Below are 12080 nucleotides of genomic sequence, written 5' to 3'. Positions count from 1 at the left end.
TCAATATTCCTCCCTTCTTTTGTGTCTGGCACATGCCATGAGAAGGATATGCCCTAGACAGCCACTGGTCCTGGAATAAGAGCCGTGAGAAGAAGACCTGAACCTCCCCCTTAACAAGCTAAAAGACCCACTCCAGGTGACCCACAGTTCTATGAGTGGAAAAAGAAATGTTTGCTAATGTAAGCCACTGAAATGTTTGTTACACAGCATCATCAAAGAAATAGTTGATGTGGGCTGGGTGTGGTGGCTCATGCCTGTATTCTTAGCACTTTGGGAGGCCAAGTGGCCGGACTGATTGAGCCCAGGAGTTTGAGACCAGCCTGGTAAACATGGTGAAACCCCGTCTCTATGAGAAATATAAAAAAGTAGCTGGCCATGGTGGTGCATGCCTGTGGTTCCAGGTACTTGGGAGGCTGATGTGGGAGGATCACTTGAGCCTGGCAGGTGAGGTTGCATTGAGCTGAGATTGTGCCACTGGCACTGTCATCCAGCCTGGGTGACAGAGCAAGACGAAGTCTTAAAAAAAAAGAGAAATAGCTGACTTAAGGCATAAAGTCTCCAAAAATATTTTTTGAGAAATACAGTAAAGTATAAAGAATGATACCACATCCAAAACCTGCCACATAGGATTGTTTTTATAGCTTTTTAATTTTGTTCTTTTTTTCTTAAATAAAACATCACAGAAAATTAAATTTTCTTAAACACTCCACTAGTCTTATGCTTCTCCCCACTTCCCAAACGCAGCTACCATTTAAATGTTCCCATTCTCCCTTAAAAATATATATGGCCAGGGGCAGTGGCAAACACCAGTAATTAGCAATTTGGGAGGCTGAGGCAGGAGGATTACTTGAGCCTGGGAGGTCAAGACCGGCTTGGGCAATATAGTGGAATGCCATCTCCACAAAAATATTAAAAATAGCTGGATGTAGTGGTGCACGCCTATAGTCCCAGCTACTTGGGAGGCTGAGAAGGGAGGAATGCTTGAGGTCGAGGCTGCAGTGAGCTATGATCATGCCACTGCACTCCAGCCTGGGTGACAGAGTGAGACCCTGTCTAAACAAAACATAAAAAACAAAAACCCAGGAGGCTGAGGCAGGAGAATCGCTTGAACCAAGGAGGTGGAGGCTGCAGTCAGCTGAGATTGCACCACTGCACTCCAGCCTGGGTGACAAGAGCGAAACTTCATCTCAAAAACAAAACCCAAAAAACCCCACAAAACCAAAACCAAAACCAACACGTGCACACCAAAACAAAACCCCAAAACTATGGATGTTAAAGGTGCTTCTGGTGAGGCTTCAGATGGAAATGGGGAGCATGTTATTGGAACTAGTGAAATGCGATTCTTGTTACAAAGTGGGAAGGAACATGGCTAAGTTATGTTGCGGTGTTTTGCGAAAGGTAGAACTTGTGAGTGATGAATTTAGATATTTAGCATAAGTGATTTCTAAACAAAGTACTGAAGGTGTGGCTTGGTTTCTCCTTACTGCTTATAGTAAAATGTGAGAAGTAAATTAAAGAATTGTTAAGCAAAAAGGAACCAGAAGTTGAAAATTTAGAAAATTCTCAGCCTAGCCTCATTGCAAAAAATTATAAGGTATGTACCTGAGAGAACACCAATGGTGTGATTGGACAATCAGATAATAAGGAGATTGGGGCTGTGACTCATGGGTTCAATCAACCACCTCAGCAGAAATACTGCCCTCTTGGATTGAAGCAGACAAAGACAGAACAAAGGGAAAGAAGGCTGTCAGACTTCTACAGAATGGGCTATAGCGATGTGGCTGTAAACATTTGTTATCCTTCAAGAAGAGGGAAAAATGACCCCAAGAGGAGATTCAGAAGGTGAGGCTGCTGCCCAGGGCCTCAGGGGCACAAGTCCCATCCTGGTGGGCTGGAAGGACAGAGAATGAATGGTGCCAAAGAGGATTATTCTTGAGCCTTAAAACTGAATGGAACTCGGCCAACAGACTTCCTTTAGACTTAGACTGTAACTCTTTACTGCCAGTCTCCAGCCTGCCAGTTTACCCTCTTAAATCTTTCTCCCTCTACACATACTCACTCACTCTACACACATACATCACCTTGGTTCTGTTTCCCTGGAGAACCCTAACACAGAACTGTTCTATATCTTTTTTATTTTTATTTTTCATACCCAGCTAAGCTGTTCTATATCTTGACTGTGGTGAATTTGTACATGACTGTAGAAGTTTGTCAAAACTCATAGAGTTATATACTTGTGTGAATTTCACTATATGTAAATTATATCTTAAAAATGGGGAGGCTGAGCATGATAGCTCATGCCTGTAATCCTAGCACATTTGGAGACTGAGGTAGGAGGATCGCTTGAGGCCAGGAGTACAAGGCCAGCCTGAGCAACAGAGTGAGATCATATCTCTACTTTTTTTTTTTTTTGAATGGAGGGAAAAGTGCACATGTATACAAATATATGCACAGGATGTTAACTTTAGCTTAAAAACTGGGCCAGGCATGGTGGCTCATGCCTGTAATCCCAGCACTTTGGGAGGCTGAGGTGGGCAGATCACTTGAGGCCAGGAGTGCGAGACCAGCCTGGCCAACATGGTGAAACCCCATCTCTACTAAAAATACAGAAAAATTAGCTGGATGTGGTGGCTCATGCCTGTAATCCCAGCTACTTGGGAGGCTGAGGCAGGAGAATCTCTTGAACCTGGGAGGTGGAGGTTGCAGTGAGCTGAGTTTGCGCCACTATACTCCAGCCTAGGCAAAAGTGAGACTGTCTCAAAATAAACAAACAACTGGAAACCATCTATGTCTGTCTATTTTTAAAATGTTAAAAGGCAACCAGGAAGAGAGAGGTGGCAAAGTTTCAAAGCTGGTAGATATTTCTGACTTTGCTCTAACCTCATCTAGATTTTTCTCCACACCTTCCTCTATACCTCGGCTCCTTATTCCCTGGGTCCCTTTTCTGATTTTGGATGCTCAGCCTAACAGCTAAAATTTGCATTAAAAAAAAGAAAAACCCTGGAAATCTGACTCTTTCCAAATAGCTGGATTAAGTCACTCTAAAGTTTTGGAGAACTGCAACCATTTCCAAATTACTTGGATTATTTGTCTCCTGGCCTGTGGCCCCATTTGCCTGTAACTCAGTAGAATTTATTAGGCATCTACCTGGACAGGAAGCATTTTAGTCATCAAATAGAAAGCAAGTTATAAGAAAACACACACACACACACACACACACACACAGCCACCCACCCACCCGCAGACTGAAATACTATTTAACAAAATGTTTGTGGGCTGCGGGATTATAGATCTTTTTCTGTGTTTTCTGGCATTTTCCCAAGAGTTCTACACAGTGCATGCATTACTTTCATGGTTTCAAAAAAAGATTTTTAAAAATTAAAACATAGTTCTGAAAGAAAAAAGGAATTGGATCTGGGTAAATGGGGGTAGAGAAGGGATATTAACCTTTTACCAGACCATTCATTCTTCCATTCATTCAACAGATGCTCTGGAGCATTACAACAGGCGCTCAGATGCGATTCCTTGTCTTCGTGTTGGTTATATTCTAGAGGGTCATATATTTGTTTTGCATAGCTGGACACAGTGCTCCTGGGGGAGTGTGGAGGGGAAGACAGGGACCTGGTATGTGGGTCATGGTGAGGGGTCTGGATAATAATCTGCAAGTGATGAGATTACAGTGATTGGATCTTAAAAATAGTTGCTTATACAATGTTATTGTTAGTCTTTAGAGCTTGTTTTGAGGGTGTAAAGTCCAACTTATTAACATAACTTCATCCGGCACCCTGGCCCAGTTGTGACTTGCTTAGACATACTTCCTTGATAGACAGCTTCTACATGACTCACTAAATCTCTTCAAGTATGCAGGCTGTTTCTTTCACTTGCTCTACTCCCAGGGCAAACCTCATCTTAAATACTTTACTCCTGACTCTTAAAATACATTGCATAATCTCGAGTATTTTAACAAAAAAGCCAGTGTCCAAACCTCAGTGACTCCCTCCGAAAAACCTTCAAGACCTGCTTACACATCTAGCCTGGAGAGAGCCGCACCTCACAAACTGGGATGTCTCTGGGTCCTCCTTCCACTCTGCCTCTGGTTTGTAATTTGCAATTACAACAACGATCCTCCACTCTGGCTGCCCCTTAGAATCTCCTGGGGAGCTTAAAAACTAAGATACCAGCCGCACCCCAGACCAATTAAATCATATCCTTGGGGGATTAGATGCTAAATTCTATAGGCTCATTATCTCTGTTACCTCTGCAATCTGCCCATTTGTTCTGGCACCTAATTCAGGCCCTCATTACCTCTTAGTTTTGCTAATTAAACAGTATTTTCATTGTTCTTTCCCTCTCATTTAATAATAGTAGAGGTAGCGGTAGCAGTGGTGGTGGTGGTGATGCTGGGAGTCGTAGGCTAATAGTTATTGAGGACTTACTTTGTGGTAGGCACAATTCTAGACTCATTACAATACACTGGCTCATTTTCGCACAGCGACTCTATGAAGTCAGTCCTCTTCTAATCCCCATTTAATAGATGAGGAAACCAAGGCAAAGAGAGATGAGGTAATTTGCTTGGAGCTGTGTAAATAGAAAGAGGTGGATCTGGGATTTCAACCAAGTGTATTATACAGCCTCCCACTCACATGCCCTCCTCCCTGGGTATCGCAGGTTTTGCACCGGCACATACACACCTCTCACTGGAATGCGATGCTCTGCCTCAAAAATTGAGAATGAAGGTCTTCTCCCCATCTGCTTGAATTCCCAGTTAATGTTAAGATTTTCTCCCATAAATGTTCCTTATTTTTTGAGGCCCATTTCTGCTTTGCAATATTAGAATACAGACTACGGTAATAGAAAATGTACTAGAAAATTATCCATGTTGCTATCTATAATGCCATATGTGGTAACAGTTCATGCTTCTCTGTGCTTAGACAAAATAAGGAGCTCCTGCTCCACCACAATGCTGAGTTATTATTTGCAGAGGGCACATCTGCAATGGTTAGATGTTTGTTTGGCAGCTGGAACTATGGGTGTAGAACTTTCTTGAGAGTCCTACAACTCTCTTGATAGGATTTTATATATTTTTCTGTCACAAACATTGAGAGTAATAAGTGATGATGAAGATCTGATTTATTTGAAGAAAAGTCTAGAAAGAAAACGGAAGCTTAGAAAGGACAAAAAACTGTTTATGTGTATTAATACAGTATCTTGGAGTCAATGAAATGAAGATTTACAGGAAGCAGAGAGTAGTCAGGGCCTGGGTGTCAGCTGTGTCGCAAAAAAGCAGGAAGAGGAGTAGAGTTAGTTATTAGATGCGACTGGCGTGCAGAACCGGGCTGCAGAAGAGTGGCAGAAGAAAGGAGGTGACAGGTGTGGGAAGTCGGGCTGGAAACATTAAAAGAGAATCAGGACGGTGCTCCCAGGAACAGGACGGCTGAACACAGGGTTTTTCTTTCATTTTTCAGGGAAGGATTGTTCTGTGCAAAAGGAAGAATGGGGAACTCAGAGTACATGTGTTAGGGTTTTTTTGTTGTTGTTGTTCATGGTAGAGTCTCACTCTGTCACTCAGGCTGGAATGCAGTGGCACAATCATGGCTCACTGCAGCTTCAAACTCCCGGGCTCAAGCGGTCCTCCCACCTCAACCTCCTGAGTAGATGGGACTATCTGGCTAATTTTTAAAATTTTTTGTAGAGATCTTGCCATGTTGAGCAGACTGGTCTCAAACTCCTGGCCTCAAGCAATTTCCTCTCTCTTTGGCCTCCCAAAGTGTTGAGATTAAAGGCGTGAGCCACTGTACCCAGCCCCCATGTGTTAGGTCTTTTTTTTTTTTTGAGACAGAGTCTGTCTGTGTTGCCCAGGCTGGAGTGCAATGGCGCGATCTCGGCTCACTGCAACCTCCACTTCCTGGGTTCTCCTGTCTCAGCCTCCCAAGTAGCTGGGATTATAGGCACGTGCCACGATGCCTAGCTAATTTTTTGTATTTTTTAGTAGAGATGGGGTTTCCCCATGTTGACCCAGCTGGTCTTGAACTCCTGACCTCAGGTGATCTGCCCATCTCGGCCTTCCAAAGTGCTGGGATTACAGGTGTGAGCCACTGTGCCCAGCCTCATGTGTTAGTTTTTAAAGGGAAATAAACATTCTTGAAAAGTAGATGGAAATGTGACAATATGCAGAGAGACACTAAGACAGAGGACCCAGCCATCTCAGGACTGCAAGAGTGAGCTTGGGGGTGGCACAGTACAGGTGGGGAAGGCACAGATCTGAAACAGAGATGGTTGTGCTGGGGGGAAGTGAGGGGTGAAAACCAGGTCTGGAGTGGGTGGATGTGGTCCAGACATCCTCCACCAGGGCTGACTGGCACCACTAGAGGGCACCTGCGCCTCGTGCTTGGCCATCCCAAGTGGGACTCAGGACCAGAGCCACCACCCTGGCTTATCCTGAGTTTCGGGGTTTGTTCAATGGGCGGCTTGTACCTTGGTGACTGGCCGCAGAACCTGCTGCCTTTCCTGGATGACTGGTCCTGCCACTTACGGTTCCTTCCACTGTCATCCTCACCTTCCCTGGTGATGGCTGTGATAATCACCTGAGAGCTGCACATGGCATCCCACTGTAAATTCCCAAGGGCTCCACAGGGGCAAGTCTCCTGATTCCTGGAAGCCACACAGGCTCCCTGTACCCTTATTTATTTATCTTTTTGCACATATCTTCTTTCTCTTCTGCTAGACTCTAGGCGTTTTTTTTTTCTTTTTGAGACAGAGTCTCGCTCGTTGCCCAGGCTAGAGTGCAATGGTGTGATCTTGGCTCACTGCAATCTCCATCTCCTGGGTTCTCCTGTCTCAGCCTCCCAAGTAGCTGAGATTACAGGAGTGTGCCACCATCCCCAGCTAATTTTTGTATTTTTAGTAGAGATGGGGTTTCAGCATGTTGGTCAGGCTGGTCTCAAACTCCTGAGCTTGTGATTTGCCCGCCTCGGCCTCCCAAAGTGCTGGGATTATAGGTGTGAGCCACCTCTCTTGGCCGACTCTAAGCTTTTAATGAACAAGAATTATCAGTATATCTTAAAATGTCCTACAAAGTAAAATAACGTCTGGGATTCACTTTAAAACCCAATGTAGCGGGAGGGAAATTCTGGGTGAAGGGAACATGGGGATTCATTATATAATTCTCTCTACTTTTATACATCTTTAAAATGTTCTATAATTAAACTTTAATAAACATCACAGAAGCCCAATGGCTAATAACTAGTACGAGGTAGTAACGGTGAAGCCCTAGGTTTGCTCGTCTGTAAAATGCGTACGTCATGCAGGATGGGGGTCCTTCTAACTGCATCCCAGGATTCTGAGGCTCACTGAACAGTGGGCAAGCACCAGTGAGCTTGTGGAGTGAGTGCGTCTTCAGGCAAGTGTTGACCCAAGCACCAAGAAAAGTCTAGGAAAGTGGAATATCTGGTTCTGTTCCAGGAGCATCTCTTATTGGCTTTGGGTTTCAGTCCTTTGTATGTCCTGAGGAGGCCAGAGGACCTGCTTGGATCCACTGCTCCCGTCTCCCAGGACTGTGTTCAGACCCTCCTTTCTGGCTGGTGTTGCTACAGGGCCTGGAAGAATAGACTTGGCTGCCCTGAGGGGCATTTGTTTATACATGTCCTATTAAATTATTTCCTATAACATCCTGTACAGAAGAACCTCTTCAACTATTGCCTTGCAGCTATGAGGGAGAAGAGGAGACAATACTGGGTGAGCCTCAACAGGAGAGAGAGGCCACCCTTGCCCAGGTGAAGTGGGCAGGGGGTTCAGATGGCAGCTGGGACGGATCGGAGGCAGTCTTCCGTGATGAACCAGGGTGGGCAGCCAGGGCCATGAGGGTTGGGGACGGCTCTTCCAATCACACAACATTCGAGGCAGTGTGGTGTGTGTGCTGGAGTATACGTCACAACCCAACTGTTAGCCCCAAGCACTCAGCTCTTCCTCACTGTACTCACACATCTGAGGACACAATGTTAGACCCAATCTGTTTCAGCACGAGGGCAGAAGGCAATGGCTTTGGATGAGGCCAGTGATAGTGGCCTTTTGGTGCTTTATGGTGAAACAGACTTACCAAGTGTGCTGGAGATGGTGACCTCGTGTCCTTGACTGTGGCACTGGAGGGGACATCGAGGAGGGGCCATTTCATCTGCAGGTACTGCACAGGGAACAGAAAAGAAAAAGCTGCTGGTGAGATGAGGCCTCACAAGTACCCAAAGTTTGCCGAGTGCTGCTGTTAGGGTGCCGACACTGGCCATCAGGGAGGCCTGTATTTTCATGCCACATGCCCTGTACTGGGTCAATTTCCAAATGATCATAACAGGGGCTAGCATACATTTACAACCACCACCACCCTCACCACGCCCTCTGTCATTTTTCGGGGGACACGAATGACTACTAAGCTGAACTTTAAGTGGCGGAGAGAACCGATCCATTCCAGCACAATCAATCAACATATTCTAAGAACCTATTGGTGAGGCTCAAGTCCCCTCTGCTGTAGTCATGTGACAGGCAGGGCTGATCAAGGAAGAAGAGGCTCCCAGATGGCCATCCTGCCCCATTCATTTCCATCGCTTACGGCATCCACACACAATGCTCCCTATGAAACAGCCATCTAGAAGTATCTGGGAATGAATGAATAAAAGCCATCTGCCTGTCAAGGAGTCATGGGTAACATCTATCCCAACTGGATGATATTACTTTATAATGAAGTAAAGGATGCTGAACTTTACTTCATTATAACGTCTCTCAGCCTTGAAAAGATTACCCAGTACCCCCTTCTTTCCCACATGTCACTGCAAATAACCCAAACCAAATAGTACCTCCCCAACATACACGCACGCGCGCGCGCGCACACACACACACACACACACCCACTCTCTCTCTCTCTCTCTCCTCTAGCATGGCCCAGTCCTTGCCAAGAGCCTGGAAAGTGAGTTGAGTGGAGCAGCAGTCAGGGGCACTGGGAAGGGCCCTCCTGGGCTCTGCAGCCCTGCATTCGTGGGTTCAGGCTCTTACTCTGCCAATGTAGGCCGTGTGACCCTGGACAAGTGATTAACAACTCTGAGTCCCAGTTGTAGCATCTGTAAGGCAAGGCTATTATCACTCACTGTACAGGTTGTTTGAAGGACTAAGGACAGTGTCACATAGTGAGCACAGTGCCTCGCACATGGGAGACATTTGATAAATGACACCTATTATTTCCATAAGCAAACCATTAGTCTTTGCCAGGAGCAAAAGCGCACATGTTGTCTTAGTGTCAACATTGACGGGTTGCTTCTGGGCAGCAGACCCGCAAGCAGCCTCTTTGCAGAATTCTTGAGACTCCTTTGAGAATGAAAGCTCTAATGGAAAGTGGTGGCTCCAGGAAGAGTTTCATAGAAAGAAGTCTTTGGCTGGGTGCAGTGGCTCACACCTGCAATCTCAGCACTTTGGGAGGCCGAGGCAGGTGGATCACTTGAGGTCAGGAGTTTAAGACCAGCCTGGCCAACGTGGTGAAACTCCGTCTCTACTAAAAAATACAAAAAACAGCTGAGTATGGTGGCATAGGCCTATAGTCCCAGCTACTCGGGAGGCTGAGGCAGGAGAATCGCTTGAACCTGGGAGGTGGAGGTTGCAGTGAGCTGAGATCGTGCCAATGCACTCCAGCCTGTATGACAGAGTGAGACTCTGTTTCAAAAAAAGAAAAAAAAAGAAGTCTTTGAATTATCCCTTGCTCTGGTCATGTAATCAGGAAAAACCAATCATAATCTGGCTCTGCTGTGTACAGGAGCAGAAGGGTGGATGGGAGGAGCTGAAGAAGGCCCCTTTGCTCTTCATCCACCATAAGTCTTGACCAAGATGGCAGGGACTGGACTTTCAAAAAGGCATCCATGGGCAGGAACAACAACTTAAGGTCACATGTGCCACAGGCTAGTCTAGCACATGGGATGGGCCACACAGGCCTGGCGTGGGGGGTCTGGTGGGAAGCGGGAATGAAGCCCTATGAATAAGGACAGTCTTTTCACTTTGGGACCTCTGTGCCCCCACCCCTCAGCCCTCAAATGGGGTCTCACCTCTGTCTATGTCCTCTGCTGACCCTATCTTCTTCCTCCCTTCCCACCACCACCATCCCTTGCCCTATCCAGAGCCCACACACCATACACAAATTAACTGTGATTTCAATGCCCTTGCAAGTGAAAAGCACTGGGAAAATATTGGTATCATTAGTGAAAACGCATTTCCACTGTGAATAACATTTGTGCTACATTTGCAGTTGTCAAAGCATTTTCACACACAAAACCCAGTGTAATATTCACAACAACCTGCGATTACAAGTAGGTGTGACTATCCCGAATTTTAAAAGGAGTAGGCTGGGCACAGTGGCTCATGCCTGTAATCCCAGCACTTTGGGAGGCCAAGTGGGGCAGATCCTTTGAGGTCAGGAGTTCAAGACCAGCCTGGCCAACATGGTGAAACCCCATTGTTACTAAAAATACAAAAATTAGCTTGTCATGGTGGTGCACGCCTGTAGTCCCAGCTACTCAGGAGGCTGAGCCAAGAGAATTGCTTGAACCCAGGAGGCAGAGGTTGCAGTGAGCTGAGATTGTGTCACTATACTCCAGCCTGGGTGACAGAGTGAGACTCTGTTCAAAAAAAAAAAAAAAGAAGCTAATGGACATAAACAAAGGCTAAATGGCTTGCCCAACTTCATATGAGAGCTGGAGCCAGAGCCTAGGTCTCCTGACTTCAAATCCCACACCTTTCACGACACCATGAGTTCACAAAGCTTTTCCTAAAACTGTCTTCCTCATCTCCCACCTGCAGCCTTTTCTTTGGATGGGTTCGCTCTCTCCTCTGTCTCGCACGGGGCTGGCAACCCAGAAATGGAATGGGTCTGTGTATGTCAGCATTCTCCTGGAGGGATGCTGAAGGTGCCCAGAGCTTGCACTTGAAGCCTAAACATCACACTAGTTTTTCTAGAAGCAACAACTTGAACATTTTTCTTTTTAAAAATTGAACTACAGTAACAACTATCAGGTGCTAAAGAGAAGTATCCCAAATCCATACCCCCTAACATTAAACAGGACAGAAGGGTTCCTAAAATTCATCAACTCTACCAGCATCTGCTCCCTATTTAGGGCCACAAAGACACACACATGCTAAGCACTCTTCTTATTTGTTGGCTTCCCAGGGATGTCCTTAGAGCATATGGGAGTGGTCCAAAGAAATGTGAACCCTAGTTTGGGACGGTGCTAGAGTTTTGGGTCTTACATAATACTCTCAAGTGACCTTATAGATGGTCTGGCACAGTTGGCTTGTAGGATTGTAGTGCAGGATTTCTCAGTCTCGGCACTATGACATTTTGGGTTGGATTTTTTTTTTTTTTTTTTGAGACGGAGTTTCACTCTTGTTACCCAGGCTGGAGTGCAATGGCACAATCTCGGCTCACCACAACCTCCGCCTCCTGGGTTCAGGCAATTCTCCTCCCTCAGCCTCCTGAGTAGCTGGGATTACAGGCACGCGCCACCATGCCCAGCTAATTTTTTGTATTTTTAGTAGAGACGGGGTTTCACCATGTTGACCAGGATGGTCTCGATCTCTTTTTTTTTTTTTTTTTTACTTGGTCTAAAAAAAAAAAAAAGGCAGCACAAGGGGTCTCTGTGGAACTGTTCTTCATCTTGTTTTTTTTTTTTTTTTTTTTTTTTTTTTTAGAGAGAGAATGGGGAGGAGGAAAAAGGAAGAGAAAGAAAGAGAGAGAATGGGGAGGAGGAAAAAGAAAAAGAAAGAGGGAGAGAGAATGGGAGTATTGCTTTCTTGCCCAGGCTGGAATGCAATTTAATAATGGGTATTGAAAACCTCTTTTATACTGATAATTATACTTAATGATGTAGTCAGGAAGGAATAAGGGAAGAAGATAACAAACAAACAGCCAACCAATATTTCATTTAAACCTATGAAATGCTATGCGATTACTGAGGAGTGATTTACTTCCAATTATATAGTCACCTTTGGAATAGGTGTGAGGTGGTAATGTATGTTTTGTGTATTTGAAGTGGAGAGTTCTATAAATGTTTATT

The 12080-nt window shown here is 45.4% G+C and overlaps 1 protein-coding gene across 2 annotated transcripts in view; it reads right to left on the bottom strand.

The window, feature by feature from the left end:
* TCF7L1 (transcription factor 7 like 1) overlaps positions 1-12080 on the bottom strand; it is a 180442-nt gene that overhangs the window by 20972 nt on the left and 147390 nt on the right. For both annotated transcript variants that reach the window (XM_021667481.2, XM_021667482.2), the window contains exon 4: positions 8096-8179. In XM_021667481.2, coding sequence (XP_021523156.2) covers positions 8096-8179 — 84 coding nt within the window. The remainder of the gene's footprint in view (positions 1-8095; positions 8180-12080) is intronic.

The sequence above is a fragment of the Aotus nancymaae genome, unplaced genomic scaffold, assembly GCF_030222135.1.
Source record: "Aotus nancymaae isolate 86718 unplaced genomic scaffold, 86718_ANA_hifiasm-v0.15.2.pri h1tg000017l, whole genome shotgun sequence".
Classification (NCBI taxonomy): Eukaryota; Metazoa; Chordata; class Mammalia; order Primates; family Aotidae; genus Aotus; species Aotus nancymaae.
Note: the sequence above shows the minus strand (reverse complement) of the source record. Positions and strands in the feature narration are given on the sequence as shown.